This window comes from Acanthaster planci, linkage group LG09 (assembly GCF_054643075.1).
Source record: "Acanthaster planci isolate LZ-2023a linkage group LG09, COTS_SCS, whole genome shotgun sequence".
NCBI classification, from domain to species: Eukaryota; Metazoa; Echinodermata; class Asteroidea; order Valvatida; family Acanthasteridae; genus Acanthaster; species Acanthaster planci.
The window spans coordinates 2,539,008-2,555,392 of NC_141785.1; the positions used below are offsets into that span (position 1 = coordinate 2,539,008).

A 16,385-nucleotide genomic window follows, 5' to 3' on the forward strand; every position below is an offset into this window, starting at 1 on the left:
TAAATTTGGCATCAGCATGACCCGACACGTGCCTAGACATTGCATTCTCATCAATTCCAGAGGCTAGGGCCCGGTCAGGAACTAGTCTTGAAAATTTTTCACTGGTTATAGCACCCTCTGGGGATTGCTATGGCTCTTATTAAAATGAAAAATGGCGACGTCTACTTTGAATGACAATAGGTGTGTTATAAAACACATATGGACTGGCCAAATTTGGCCATTAGTGCACGCCCATGCCCCATCGGGCCTGTGAGTGACCAGAAGAGAGTCCGATACATGTATTTCCCTCGGCCTCAGGAAAAAGGACCTTCTTCTGGTCACTCACAGTCCCTTGGGGACATAGTTGTGCACTAGTGACCTCATTGCCAGTCCATATGTGTGTACTAGTCTTAGAGCCACCAGTTATTCAATATAGCCTGCAGCTCTAAAACAACATGTAAATTGTATCTGAATTTTGCTAAAGGCTGCTGACTGGTTGATAGCTGACCATGGTATGCATACTTTGTGTGGCAACTGGATCAGCGCTGACCAGTTTAATGCACTCTTCTGTGGAAAGCTTGTCCAAGAGTTTTCAGACCTGAGAAATGTGCTTTTCTGCATGACAAATAATGACAAGTACACAAATACGAACTGACTTCAGGCCATAGTCTACTACGGTAGATGCAACCACCCATGGGATTGAGTTGTTTGTGACATATTTTCCTTTACATTGTTGAGCTTTCCACCAAAAGCCCTTGTGTATGCTAATTATTCAACATTCGGAGACCAAGCAGGTGTCATCCTTCATAATCTTTGCATGTGCACAGATATCATAAACATGCATCCGCAAGTAAGTGTCGATTATGTAGACTAAAATCATATGTTACATGATGAGTCTTTGGGTCATTATGGCATAAGAGGTGCCTTACCAGAGCCACCTTTCAGACATAAAAGTCAACGATACAGCCCAAAACCTTGAAATCGTGTATCTAAATCCATGAAATTAATATGCATGTAAAGAAAAATAAATAATTTACCTTCAGAATTACAGTGTAAACCACATGACTCTTACTTGACCTTTTTCAAGTCAGGTCATCATAAATATCTTTCATTATATTTGTAATTTGGGGAAAATTGTGAAAAAAAATTCAAGTACCCTTCACTGAATATCTCCTTAACGTTTTGTTTTTCACAGTTATTGTATTACACTTTTGAATTGCCATTCATGTATGTTAAATGAAACATTTCCTAAATCTGAGTGAATCTTAGAGTTGATGCCTTGAATTGTTGACTCCGACTTGGACACAGCTTTTGTAATACTCAAGGCTTGACTCGACTTGGGAGAAAATGACTTGTGACTTGAATCGAACAAATTTGATTTGTTGACTCTCAACTTTTGTTGAAATGAATAATGTGCAAGAAGAAATGTTCACATACATGTAGCTATGACTTTCCTTGTAAAATCCAAAAACTGTCTGTTTTTATTGAACTGATGGTTTACCACAAGAAATGAGCTCATTAAGCTTAAAAATTGAAGCCAAAGTTATTTTGCAAAGCAGCACACGTGTTGGTTAATCGTCAACAAAGGATGTCCAAAAAAGTGTGGAAATCTGTGTATGAGTTAATTTGGAACTTGACTTGGGAGAATTTATTTGTGACTGGACTTAACCTTGGGACAAACAGATTTGTGACTTGACTTGGAGAAAAAAATCACTTGCAACTTGCCTTGTGAAAAAAAAAGAGTCGGTTACAACAGCGGTTCAAACATGACTGATTGCCACATGGCAATGTGATTTAAAGCATGGACGTGTGTATGTGACACTGTGCATTATGAGCTACATTGAGTTTCTCCAAATCCGTCTCAGCCACACTGGTGATAAGTACCAAAGCATTGAAAGTTTTGCACATAGTATAGTGCACCGTAATTTGATTACGCCTCACTTGAACATAGGATTGTTCAAGTTCACTATAGTTGACTCTTTGAAATGTAACCTTAGGGCACATTTGCAACATGTATTCTCAATATCATTCTTAACCTTGTTTCTTAATTTCGTGCAAGGTGAACCATTGTTGGTTACAGTGATTTTTTTGGTAGTGATTTGACCAAGTTCATTGGATGTTAAATGCTGACTTATGTAGCCACTGCTTCTGCTGTATTCATAGAGTTTGATGTACCGGTCACTCTAACTGACCATGTGACCTGACCTGTGTCCACCATTGGTAGGCAAAGACCACGTAGCCACACACAGTAATGCACATGGAGCCAGCCCCCAATACTGCACGAGACAACATTGACAACCACACTAAGCCCAAATGGTGGCATTTATGCAATTTGAATAAGAATTCACCATTGTGAAATGTGAAATAAGCCTCCTTGTCCAGTTAGCAAAATAGAATGAACACTTGCCAACCAAATGCTTTCCTTACTATTATGGCCCATATCAGGGAAAGTGTGTGGTCATGTGATGTATGGACACCTTGTGATTGGATCCTATACGTATTTGCACTTGCACTCAATATATCCAACCTGGATCACAGATAATTGAGTGTCTCCCATTATCTCTTTCATTTCAGATCAGAGCGGTGCCCTGAAAGTAGGGCAACAAGGCCTGAACTTTGAGTCTCCGCTGGTTGGTGAAGTGCACTCCGTTTTCGTAGTGGCAGAAGATCCCGGGAGATTAACCTCTACATCACAATTCACTGTTAAGGTCTCATTCCTTGTGCTGATAATCATACATACAACATTGTTTCAGGATTAGCTAGGGGTTTTAGAGTAGGCCCATCATGTTAGCAAACAAGCCAGCATAATCTTTATATTGTTACGCTCCCACTAACTGTTCCCCTTTATGCATGTAGACTATAGTGAACACGCTACTACACACACTACTTACCCCACAGCGAGCACGCAATGACCATCTACATGTAAATTATACGGATCGTACACAGCGCATTGCATTCCACGCGCGACCCCGTTGCTCTATGCTGCAGCATGCCCATGAACCGCAACTCCGAAGCACACTTTCAACTTTGTCATTTTCCCCCAAATCCTCCTCAGAGTCGATCCTACTTTCAGTCGTACATATAACGTGTACATTCGACCCACACAGACCCCCAACTCATACCGTATGTGTCCCGCAAAACCACACACCGAAAGCCTGTGTCCAGTCACTGCACAGCGAGGTCAATTACCTCTGCTCACCCTCAGTTTTACCCAGTAAGAATTACGTGTAGATTTCCTAGCCATCCAGAGACTAAATGTTGTACACAACCCAATGTACCGAGAAAGGCTCACCCTTTCCTTTCCATCGTTGACCAAGTCCCCCATAGCTCACCCACAAACAGCCTTCCACCCTCCCGCTCCCAAACTTCTCGGACCTTATCGCTCTCCAGAAACTAAGTCAGCGAAGACCAAGTGTACAAAATCCCCGTAGACTTTTCTTCCATAGACTTTCTACATGTATGAATTATTCATAACCACCCCAATCCAGTGCTCCCATTGGCTAAGACGTGGCCCCAAATGTCAAAATAAGCCCACCAGCTCCAGCGGTCAGCATAGATCATTCCCGAGCGGGCAGCTTTGGAGAAACAACTCCCTGACCATTCTTGAGTGTATAGCTCCGATATGAACAACCTTTCTATCACTCCCAAATAAATGGCTCAGATTTGGACGAGCAGTATTCGAGTAGTATCCAGCCACACTAGTAGCAGTTGCTCATTGTAAACATGGAGAAGATATAAATGATTCTTCGGAATAAAACAGTAGTGTGTGTATAAGTCAGTCCAATTACTCTCAGTCTTTATGATAACGACTCCCTACCCCCAAGAGAGATGTTACAATATTTATACCCAATAAGGCACCCAAAGGCTTTTCACATGCTGCTAGAGTGGTAATTCTGAACAAAAAAAGTGTTAAATGAGTGTATTGGATAACCGATATTGGTTAGATGCTAATCATGATGTTTGGCAGCTGTTTTGTAATGTACTCATTGTAAAGCTCATTATCCGATGACTTTGAAAAAATTTGATAGAGGGATAAAAGTTACATATATGTAGAGTTTTGCATGGCTTTTGGGGAAATATTAAGCATAAAAGTTGGGTTAATTTTTATATTCCGCTGAGACCAAGTTCTGGTCTACATGTGCAGCACACAACTATGAGAATTGGTTTCCTTCTAAAGACATACTAATCATTCTTTTTTCATTATGAATATTCATCTATTTAGATAATCAATGAGAATGACCCACCAACCAGAGTGGAGATCTCAAGAACCTTTGTTGGGGCCAGCACTGCCATTGGACAAAGTGCAGCGGTGCTACAATGTATTGATGAAGACGCTACAGACACACACACCTTCAGCCTGGTTAATAACACAGAAAACATGTTTGCCATTGTTGGCAATGAATTACGGGTAAGGTTACCTTGATTTTGCAATGGAAACATTAGGACTGTGGAACATTGGGGAATGTACATTGCATATCTTGGAACATTCAAGATATCAACCCTAGTTAATTCCTTGCCGTAGACAAGCCCCAACAATTTTCTTCCACTGACCTGGAGCAGGCAGGACATGTGCCCCTGGGTGAAGTGGTAGCTCTTTTAGCCTGGGATTGTGTCTCATGCATCGCAGAAAAGAATCAATTTGCTATTACAGTGACCTCAAGCTTCAACTTTGCTTTGGGGCCAAATTGTATTCTAATTTGTCAAAATGATTTTATGGCTGTTACTCTAATCTGATGTTTTGGTCCATGCAAATTACAAGCAACACAAGGAAACAGGCTTCTAGTAGCAAACTCTTTAAGTGGATGAGCATTTTACATTTGGTCAAGTCAGTGTCAAATGAAGGCATTTCATGAGTATTTCATCAGCCAGGCTCTTGTAGTTCAATTGTTGTTGTGTTCACCAAAGTCAACCTGGGCAAGCTGCATAACTGCGGACGTTTTTATGACAACACAGTCTGGGTTTCTAGTGAGAAATTGCATTTTCTTGTTCTTTACAAGAAATAGCTCTTTCTGGCTTGGAAAACACAGACAGCATTTCTCTTAATACTAAAAGCAAGCGTCCAAAAGCATTCAAAGATTTGGGTTGCTCCCTATTAAGTTAAAGCAATTCAACAGGAGTATTGTTGTAATATTATACTGCTGTGATATGAGGTCATGGCCATGTTCACTCGTACAAACATTGTCAGCATTCAGAAACAACGTACCATTGGATATTGGGTATGCAAAAAAAGTTTTAAAATGACACGTTGGTTTCAGGTTTGAGAACAGTTCTGCATGTACTTCGCTCTTGTTCAGCATTTTGCATGAATATGTACCTAGTGAACAGGTTATCACTTGTACGTGTCTTAGTGTCTTTTTCCATCCTAAAAGTTTTTTACTGGTTCCCTTTTCTTCGACCATGATTAGGTCCAGCAGGATCTGAGTGCGTTGGCAGGTAACCAGTTTGCCATTGAAGTCCAGTGTTCAGATGGTGCTGCCGAACTCATGACACCTGCCACATTTGTCATCACTGTGTACCGTGATAGTGCCAGTGGAGGGAGTGGTTCAGCCATCAACATTTCCTTAAGTCATTCTAGCATCAGTGAGCAGCAACCTGCCAACACCCTTGTCGGTACGTTTCTCAATTCTAACTTCTTTGCTAATAGATAAGGGCAATTTGTGATGTAAATCTTTACTTACATTACCGTTTTTGCCTCATCAAAAGCTTTCTTACTGTAGAAGTGGACAGAAAATCCAAAGCTATGCTGTGTGTAATATTTGAAGTGGATTTTCATTTGCCTGGTATTCTCACATAATTTTCATTTGCCTGGTATTCTCACATAACTCCTCAAAAAATAGATGAGCAATGATCATGAATCCCCATATGGCAGCAGATGATGGAGGGAGCCAGTTGGTGTTAAATGTGCATAATAATGCACAGCAGCCATCTTTGTGGTCAGTGTTTTTGTTCTGTAGGGATACACTTGAGTAGACCATTTGTGCATGTCCCCCATAACAAAAGCACTGACTGGGAAGATGGCTACTGTACATAATCTCTACACTCAAACGATGCCACACTCAGAAAACATACTGTTTTTCAAACACATGGACCTACAGTGACACCTTGATAAAAGGGCTCTTGGTAGAATGGATTTGACATGACGCACTGACACATTGCAGGGCTGCCAACTCCTACACATTGAGAATGAGACCCATGCTTGTCAGCTCACTCTCATGGTCTCATGCCAATATGGGATTTTCACACAGAACATAAATTACCAGTAAATGAACACTATTAAAACTATATTTGAAAAAGTAATTCTGACTCCATGTCTGTCCTGACAGTCCACTGTCTGTGATCTGGTTAAAAAAAACTGTTGGGCTTTTCATTGCAGTGGTGGTCGTGTTTTGTGCAAATTGGACATATTTTCTATCTCTAAAGCAGGTATTTGAGATCACTTGCAACCAGATGTCTATTTTCATGCATACTCAGCACATGACGAGGCAATGATGAAAGTTTTGTCCAATATTTTGCAAACTCATTTTAGGAAAACTGAGTGCCGAAATCGTGCCAACCAGTCTGTTCAATTTTACCATTGTGGGCGGGGCCTCCCGGCTGTTCTCAATCCAGCCGGGGGTAGGAGGGAATCCGCCAGAGCTCAGGACGACCCAACCGCTGGACTTTGAAGAGGCATCTATGCACTACGTCATTATCAGAGCTGAGACGGGTGAAAATAGTGCTGTCAAGACATTCCTCATAACGGTAAAAATAAGTCCAGGGAGATTTTTACTGACGTGCTTTATACTGGGAAAAATTATTTGTGCAGAAAGTTCCTTTGTTGTCATAAGGGGTTATAGAGGATAGGTGAGGAAACATTTGCAAAACTTGAGTGCTTATACCCAGAGAGTAATTTTTGCCTGCAAACATACACAGTTACAGATCATTAGCTTCTGTGGTGTTGGGAAAGTATGGGAAACTAGCTAATTGCAATACGTATGCACTTAATGAATATGCCACTTGCTACTTCATTTTGAAACTCTGAAATAATTGTTGATTTTGACAAGCTTCTAGCCGCAAAGTGACTGAATTATGTATGATTTGATTAATAAAAGATCAATCCCAGTATACATACAAAAGCTGAGCTCAGCCACGAATGGCGGATAGCCATATTTAGTTGAGAGAAATGCTGTACATATCATCAGCTAGTCCTGCTATGAGGAACACTTTCTGTTGTTACGATAGTCAGTATGGAGGACATAAACTTATCACCATAACATATTAGTCCTCACAGTAACTATTGTTCTACGTCTGGTAATCTCCACAGCTATGGTGCCAGTCTGTGGGGTAGGCCTTCACCACATTCAGGGGACTGTTTCTTTGGTTAGGGAAGTCAAGAAAGTTTAGACCGAGTTGTAAGGACAAAAATTGTGCACATTCATAACTGGCGTGCTGCATGTCAGTGTAAAGGATTTGGCAAATTGTGTCAACTGTTAACGCCTATCCCATTTAGTCTGTTATACATTACTTAGTTAAAAAGGATGAATGTCCCTGCAGCCCCCCCCCCCCTTAGTGACAGGGAATGCATTTGTCATTTTCGTGTTTGAAGCAAGATTAGCTTTGTAATATGATGCTTTCTTTAGAGGCTTCCATTTTGGACCAACATAAAGCAATGACCAAGAATGGCTACAGAAACAACAATAGGTATACAAAACCTCTCCATTGTCTACAGTATTGAAACAAGGCTCATTTTTGTCGTTCAAAAATTTCAGTTCAAATTTTAGGCATGATGCCAGGCTTTGTATACAGGTGCACTTTCCTAAAGGCAGTGATGTGGGACACAATCCATTGTCCCCCCTGAACAAAGTGTGATGCATGTCGATATGTGTCAGGTCTATTGTGAAGCTCTTATAAATGTTAGATGATAGGAATGAAGTCTGAATCATTTTACATTTGACTGCTTGCCATTGAATGGAGTGGATGCAATTCATTAACGAAGAATGTAGACAGACCTGCATACAGTTTGATGAATGTCACAAACTCGGTCATGATGTTAACACTCATATCTTTTCACTTTGCCCCCCTTTTTGCATCAGGTATTGGATGTGAACGAACCACCTGGTAGCTTGACATTTCACTACAGCCCTGTTCATGAGAATCAGCAGGGTGCCCTGGTAGGGATAGTTTCAGCCATTGATCCAGATGAAGGAGATACTGTCACCTTCCAGATATTAAATGATCCCTCCAGTGCCTTTGATGTATGTCATAGTTTTTTTCTTTATCACTGTACCTCATACACTTTAAAGTGTAGCTGCAATGAATTTTTCTTAGACTCAATTTTTTTTCTCAACTATATATTCTTTTCCAGTGTAGGAAAAGTCTTTTACATTCCTATTTTGTTAAATGCATTGAAAGTGCACTTTTTTAAACCAATTAAAACGCTTAATCCATGTTTCCCTCAACAACTGTGGGCGCTGTTGCTGTGAAGTCATCTAGGGAAGACATAGTTCATGCATAGGCTATTCTGCTCAAGTTGTGAACCCAGGATTTACTTACCGAAAACATTTCAGAGAAAGGAATTGATGCTTTCATATTGCTAGGCGCTTAAACAACAGTAAATCAGCAAAGACGAGAAAACTGAGTCCAGCAGAATATAAAAACATGCTTGACTTTGTTGTGTACAAACGAGTGTAACATTGAGGCTTCTTCCTGGGATGACGTCACAGTTTTTCTCATGAATAGGGACATACTCATGAGAATAAAAACCAAAAGGCAGTAAAATACCCTTTGAAATAGTGAAACAAAAGGTGAAATAAGGCTAAGTAAGACATTTTGAAGAGCATTTTGAAGGTGTGTATTAAAAAAAATTGATTGCAGCTACCCTTCAATTCCAACAAGCCTAATTCAGTATCAACTGCCAATTTATATTTTTGCTTAGGTGGGTACAAGATTGTCATGCATGAGGCAGTTACCACAAGACTTTTTTATGGGTTCATGCATTTTATTTGTGGCTCAGATCAGTTTGGAGTAGATGAGAAAAGTGCATTCTAAACAATGATCTTGATAAAGGCACTTCATTTACCTAGGGCCAGATTAGCCAACAAGCACAGCAGACACTACTCTTAGGGCCTACCAAAAGAAAGGGGCCTACTTACAAATCGGAGGCCCTGCAAAGGTGCCACTGATTCCCATGAAGCATGTGCTGTTTTCCCAAATTTGGATGTTTCTCTTTAATTTTGGGACAGTGTGTAGCTGGTGGGTCATTTAATAAATTTGAGGTCCAAAAGCGTGACATTTTTATGTCCCATTTAAACTTTGGCATGCATGTAAAGATACTCCTCATGATTACAAGAGTGAAGTTTGAACCCAATCAGACATCATTATGTTGTTACGATCATTTGAAGTTCAAGGCTACACAAGCCTTGGGGCATTAAGCACCACAGTGTAAAAAGTATACATTTGTGGCTGATCTGTCTCAGAAAATTGGGCGCTGCACAAGAACAGTCAGTTTAATTTTCACAAATTTAGTGTCAAAATTACCGCAAAGAGTTACTCTAAAAATTTCTCAAGGCTCAGTTCCTGCCCAAAATGCCCTTGGGAGATATTAGAAAAAATCTTAAGGGGACAGACCCCCCTGCTGTTTTAGGGTTAAGGTGAGATGATGAATCTTAATTACATAAAGGAAAAAAAATGAATGAAATAGAACTGCCTTGTGGAATTTGTGCCCTAGTTGCAAGATGGAGCTACCCTCAATTCCAAGCGTGTTGTCACAAGACGAGCCGTTGATTTTGAGATGGAGACTTCCTTGTCCCTAGTTCTGGCTGCCCGTGATCCTCATGCATTAGCTCAGGTCTCTGAGTCACCAGAGTACATCATCCAGGTCCTCAATATCAACGAAGCTCCCACAGACATTCTAATCAGCCAAGCTGCAATTGATGAGAATCGTGCCCAGGGTACGGTCATCGGCACTCTGTCGGTGATTGATCCGGACACTCCGCGTACACAGCAGCATTTCATATGCTCATTGCAGGACAGTGCTCAGGGACTGTTTCGACTAAATGGATTTGACATAGAGGTAACATAAATAATTGTGATGCCAAAGCTTAATCTAATTATTTGAATGAAGTTTTTTTAATCCTTGCTGTGATCAACTGCTTATGAACTGTCAACATGTCCTTTCCTTCAAAGTTGTTGATAATAATACTGCATGGTGTTTGCCATTTGGAATATTTAGATGAAATATGTAGCTTGAACAGATGTAAGGAGTAGGGTATACTGTTCTTGAAAAGTCACATTTTGAAGGACACTGTATCATTAAACTGTCTAGATGTGTCATGCTGTCTTGTCTTACCAGATGTACCCCTTCATTGGCACAGAGGAGACAGGCTCATGGGGCAGATTTCAAGTTGGCACGTGGTGCACACACCAAGACCACAAATTCAAGACAAATTGGGTTGCACAAGCTCAGTGCTGCTTGCAATACAAGGGCACAAATTTTTATGCTCATGTGTTGTTTCCTCACCAAAGAGGGGTTGTTTCTAAGTAAAAGCATGTCTCCTTATTGAAGGAGCAGATATACAGCGACCATTACCAGTCCTCTGCAATTATAGAGGAACTGCATTCAAAACTTGCTAGACATGATGACTTAACAGGAAATATTGGTTAACAGTGAATTCCACTCTGTTTAATTTACTATGTTATTCAAAGTATTGTGCATACTTCCAGGAGTACCTCTTTCCATCTCTCTATGTCAGCAAGAAATAGGATTACAGGTTTGGCAGAGATCCTAATCCCTGCAAGGCTTGTTGGTTGACAAGGGGAGACCTTCTTTGAGTAACCCCGGTCACTTGAACACCATGTTGCTCTGCTCGTTGTCATCCAACAGGTGCTTCAGAGCCAGAGGCTTGATTATGAGATCTTTGCAGCTAGTGGCAAGATGCCAACTGTTGTTGTGGAATGTAGCGATGACGGATCGCTTTCTGTCAGCCGACACTTTGAAATTACGGTGAGGGATGTCGCAGAGCAGCCTTATGACATTCAATCTGCAACTGGAGTCTATGAGATAATGGAGAATAATGAAGCAGGTACGTAGACTGGTCTTGGTGCTTGCTTGTTCATTGTTTGTTCCAAGTTACTGGGGCTCTGCCAACTGAGCTATTCTGCCCATTTGTCAATATTTTTGTTCAGGGGTGTTGCATGCAGTCATTAAAACCTGTAACACTATACAGGTGGGGAACACATCCAGAGTTTTTATAAACAGCTCTGCATCCTGTTCATACCTTCTGTGGCTTGCAACATTACTATCTATTTTTTATAGTACCCTCACCAAAAATGATTTGAAGTTACAGAAATTGTGTAAAAATTTCACAGTTTTAAGATTTTCAGTGATTTGTGAATAATTTTGAATAAATTTTAATTCAATTGATAATTAAATGAAACAGTGAGAATAACATTTTGTTGATGTTTTGCATTTAGCTGTGATAATGTCTGAACGAACTTTTTGAATGGACTCAATACAAGTTGAAATGCAAGTAGATTATGGGGAACATGTATATTTGTTATTAGAGCTGAAATACTTGTCTTTAAAATTGCCTTTCACAATTACTACAAAGCTGTGATTTAAGAGTACAGTGTGGATCATTAGGTTGTACTTGGAAATTACCTTTTTGATCAGATCCACTTTTATGAAGCACACCTTTTCACAGGTCATGTTCCTGTATGGTGAGTGATGTAACTAGAGTGAACTTTCTGCAGGGCACTGGGGGCTAACATTTCTTCAAGAGGGCGCTGGAAGCAACCGACATGCAACTTTTCCATAGATTGTGTGCATTGCAATGTATCAAACGGGGTGTTTGGTACTCTCTCCTGCCTCTCCGCCCACCTACTCACATCTAGTTACACCACTGTCTAAAGGCCAGCCGTGATAATTGTTCTGCAGTCCCGTCTCATTCACAGGTGCTGTCATTGCCCATCTCAACACGTTGGATCCGGATACAGTTGACCAGTCCACATTCCTCTACACGGTATCAGACAGAGACACCTTTGAAATTGTTGGCAACATGTTGATTGCTCAGATTCAGTTGAATTATGAGAGACGACGTTTCTATGATATACAGATCACCACCACAGATGCGGATGGGCTGTCCTTTACTGAGGTTAGAATGAGACCTAGAAGATTAATTAAAAATTGCAGATTCGTTTAGAAAATAAAATTCATAGAAACATAATTTTAAAAAAATGACTCGATTGGCTTCTGTCCCCCGAGACTGAGATGGTATCTTTCGAAATGCAGCTCTTAATTCTCAACAGTTTTACAGACTCCTCTCCCTTGTGTAAATTCAAAATCTTTTTAATTGATGCCAATCCTGTTAGAGCCATCCACCAACATTAAGCTCTTGAGAAACTATGAAAAATTATGTCCAATTCTGTATCTTGATTGGCTAAGTGCAAGTCACATGGCACCGTCTATTTTTGCTATGTTGCTTTTCACGACCAAAAGAAGTATACCATAGCAACCAAGGTGACCACTGAGCCTGTGCGTAAATGCATACAGGTGTATGTGTGGCACACATTCCAAAGTTCTAGCAATACAGAGGTGGGTTCAGGGGCATTTCATGGAGAAGTAGTTTGGAAAAGTGCCACCAGGTTTTCAACAACTGTCTTTCAAATAACATAACTGTCTTATGATGTTAGATTAAATTAATCAGTTATTGCAAGTCAAGTAGAACCAGTTGGAGGGGTGTTGTAGAGGGCAGGAGTTTTGTAACACTGGGATAGGTTGCAGTAAACCTTTTGTGTTTTCATTGTAACAAAATTGCAATAACAAAAACAGCCTGTGAGACACTATGATGATGCCAGCAATGCAAAACCTCTATGATGCAAATATTGACTTTTGTGAGTGTTGTAGTAAAATAGCCTCCTAGGAGTGATCCATGGAGCATTCTATTTTCCTGAGGAGTACACTGCAGCATGGCATATCCAGCACATTGGATTACTTCTGCCCTGTGCTGGTTACTAGGGGAAGTATCCCACCATGCAGTGCAAGGGATCATGGCTTATGATGTGAAGGAAAGTTGATGCTATTGTTCACAGTTCAGAAAGTTGTCGGGCCAAATTGGCTCAAGTTCGGTATAAAAGTTATGTGAAATGATGGCCACGTGTGTGTGTGTGTGGGGATATCCTTTGCTTACTGCAGTTCAAATGTCTGTTGCAAATGTCAATTTTACATGACCTTTGACCCTGTTGAGTTCTATTTCAAAGATCGATTTGCGCCAGGGAGATGTAAATTAATTTTGGATTTTTGCCCTGCCCGACGTGTGTTTTTTTTTTAACAATGCATACTCAGTGTGTGCTCCCGAAGGCTTGTGAAAAACCACAAGCTTACTCGGATGGGACTCGAACCCAGGACCTCCTGCTTACTAGTGTAGATGTCAATAACCACTCGACCAACGAGCTTGTCGGTGTTGGCTGGCTGGTTCGAATCAGATGTGGCAGCGAGTACCGTGTATAACTAATTGGGTTCCTTACGTTGGGTTCCTTACGTTGGGTTGTAACCCAATATCATTTACTTTTTTTAACCACATATTGTGCATGCTTATCTAAACCTATAACAATGTCATGGGTAAGCACAAAGGAAGAAATCAAATATACTAACAGCAAAGAGTATTGTCAGAAACATTAAATGCAATGTCTGTGCTCTGGTTAATTAAAGGTCTGATCTCCAGTCAACCATTTACATTAATTGCAAAAATGGATCAAAGCCAGTGTGAAAAAAATAATGCTGACTTCTTAAGATGACTTTGTTCAAATACAGCCATTGTAATTTTAGTTATTTTGTTTTTAAAAGAACCCCATGAATGAAAAGAGCATTCCTGTCCCAGCATAGTGTATTACTATAGTCAGTGAATTCATTGCAAAACGTTTTGGAAAAAATTCTTTTTTAAAGAAATATATAGGAATTGTTGAGTTAAGGTTAAGAGGTAAATGTGCCTTACCCAATTCCTCTTTTTGTTTTATTTTAAAATATCCCCTTTTGCTGTTTCCCTAGGGTGTAACTGTGACTGTCTTGGATGGTAATGATCCCCCCACTGGAATCGTAATGACCCAAATCAGCACCCTCTCAGCTGACTCACCGTCTGGGATGGTAATAGCCACTCTAGATGCCATTGATGAGGACCGTGCGCAGCAACACCAATTTAATATCCAAACACAGACCCCTGGGGGTGCCCTGCAAATCACCAGTGGTAACAAGCTAGCCGTTGCTAATGGGACATTACATGAACACTCAGTCCAGGTGACATTTGTTGTGAGAGACCTGAATGGGGTAACCCTGCTTATTCATGTACAGACATTCACAATATCAGTGCTGGGGGTGAACTTATCCCCTACGGACATCCAGCTGACAGGGTCCTCAGTCCTGGAAGGCTCAGTAGTGGGAACCGTTGTTGGAAACATCCAGGTCCAGGATCCCAGTGACAGTGACCAGCGGTTTTACTGCACATTGCTCGATGATGCTGGTGGTCGTTTCGATATTGTCAACTTTGGAGGTGAGATTCAGCTCCAAGTGGCTTACTCCGAAGGGTTGGACTTTGAAACAGCATCATCTCACTCGATCAGGATAAGCTGCCGCGACTCCCTTCCACAGAACACCATCGAGAAGACGTTTGTCATCGATGTCCTGGATGGACCAGAGAGACCCACAGGCATCGTGTTCACTAATGCCGCGGATGATGACACCACCACCAACGTCAATCCACCCAACTTGAGCAACTTCCAAGGACACGTCATCACCTTGCCAATAGCAACTATTAGGGAGGATGCCCAGGATGGCATTGGCATCGTAGCCTATGTCACGGTTATTGCAGCTGATGGAACCCCAGCGTCAGATCAGTCAGCTCTTGTGTCGTCATTGATCTCAGAAAATGAGTACAACAGACTCAATAGACTTGGTAAGAGTATACCACACAGGCTATTTTGAGAGTTCATGGTTATTCAGTCTTTTTTCATTCATTTAAGCTTTCACTGCAAATTGACTTTGTAGGATGGCCACAGATGTTGTTGCTGAGTAGTTTTCATGTACCAAGCTCACTACCAAAACTTGAACTCTTTGTGAACAAACATAGACATTGGATGATAAATGCAAGCGAGATAAAAATAAATAAACCAAACTAAATTAAGACTTCAGATTAACACCTGTTTGTAAAAATATATTTTTGAGGGCAAATTATACAGCTGAGTTCTTTTGTCCTAAATATTTATTTTATTACAGCACTGCGATAATCTGAATTGTCTCATTTATTAAATCTTATCTTTGTGAATTTACTATTCAATGTCTGTGTTTTCTAGCTTTGTTCACACCTACACAGTTCCATATTTGGTAGTAAACTTGGCAAACTGGAAAAGTTTTCCAGAAGAAGTTTGTCAATCAGCGTTAATTGCCCAAACGCAAGGTATACTTAATGTCACAACCCCCCTTCCCTTATTTTGCACATATACTATATGGATGACCTCTAAGATGAGACTATTGGGCAAGACCATAGCTGAAACCAGTTGCTTTTGTCAGTTATTTGGGGTTTTTTAAATTTTGGTTTGAAACTGTGGTTGAAATTTCCCCTCACAGGACGCAGAAAAAGGGCTGCACTCAGGCTACATGCCAGGTCCAAGCGTGAGGCTGGTAATGTCCCCTTTGTCATCCCTGAAATTGGCCAGTACATACTGGTGAGCGGTGCCTTGGACCATGAGACACAGAGAGAGTACATGTTGTATGTTAAGGCCAGTTACAGAGACACTCCCAACCTGGTGAGTGTTATTGCTTATATTCAAGTCCACAACTACATATGCAACCCACCACAACGTAATGAGCGTAAAGTCACACTCTTCAAATTTTATTATCGACTGTTCAAATTCAAAATTGAAGGGGAGTTTTTTTGCTTTTACAATATTTTGGAAAGAGTAACCCATCTATTTGATTCTGAACTTTTGAAAGAGTAACCCATCTATTTAATTCTGAACTTTTTGCAGGATCAGATATTTGTAAACATAATTTTCTTATCAATTTTGACGATAGCATTATTCATGCCTTGTCAGAAATGTTGAAACAATTTTGGATACTAAGACACAAAGCTGCTGGAACAATTTCACATTGTCACCCAACTTTTACCCTACGTGTTATATATCATTGGAAAGCTCTGTTTTGGTTGAAGTCATAAATACCAATGTTTCAGTTTTCAAAAATTCCATCTTTCCTCTCATTTTGTGGTGACGATAGAATATGCCCTGGGGATGCTCAGTGTTTGTGGGTGTCATTGCCCCCCATCCCTGACATTTTGATAAATGTTTATGTTTATTGACAAATTCAGCAATGTTTCACTAGACATTTCTGGTGGCCCCTTTTAAATGGCAGAAAACATTACGTTGGCTTTGTATGGAAC

The 16,385-nt window shown here is 40.5% G+C and overlaps 1 protein-coding gene across 1 annotated transcript in view; it reads left to right on the forward strand.

Moving 5' to 3' along the window:
* The window catches only part of LOC110983249 (uncharacterized), a 53,309-nt gene that overhangs the window by 24,805 nt on the left and 12,119 nt on the right, over positions 1–16,385 (forward strand). Inside the window, exons 15-24 of the mRNA XM_022242363.2 lie at positions 2,554–2,687; positions 4,202–4,387; positions 5,385–5,589; positions 6,506–6,720; positions 8,052–8,213; positions 9,686–10,030; positions 10,841–11,039; positions 11,911–12,110; positions 14,003–14,903; positions 15,575–15,753. Coding sequence (XP_022098055.2) covers positions 2,554–2,687; positions 4,202–4,387; positions 5,385–5,589; positions 6,506–6,720; positions 8,052–8,213; positions 9,686–10,030; positions 10,841–11,039; positions 11,911–12,110; positions 14,003–14,903; positions 15,575–15,753 — 2,726 coding nt within the window. The remainder of the gene's footprint in view (positions 1–2,553; positions 2,688–4,201; positions 4,388–5,384; positions 5,590–6,505; positions 6,721–8,051; positions 8,214–9,685; positions 10,031–10,840; positions 11,040–11,910; positions 12,111–14,002; positions 14,904–15,574; positions 15,754–16,385) is intronic.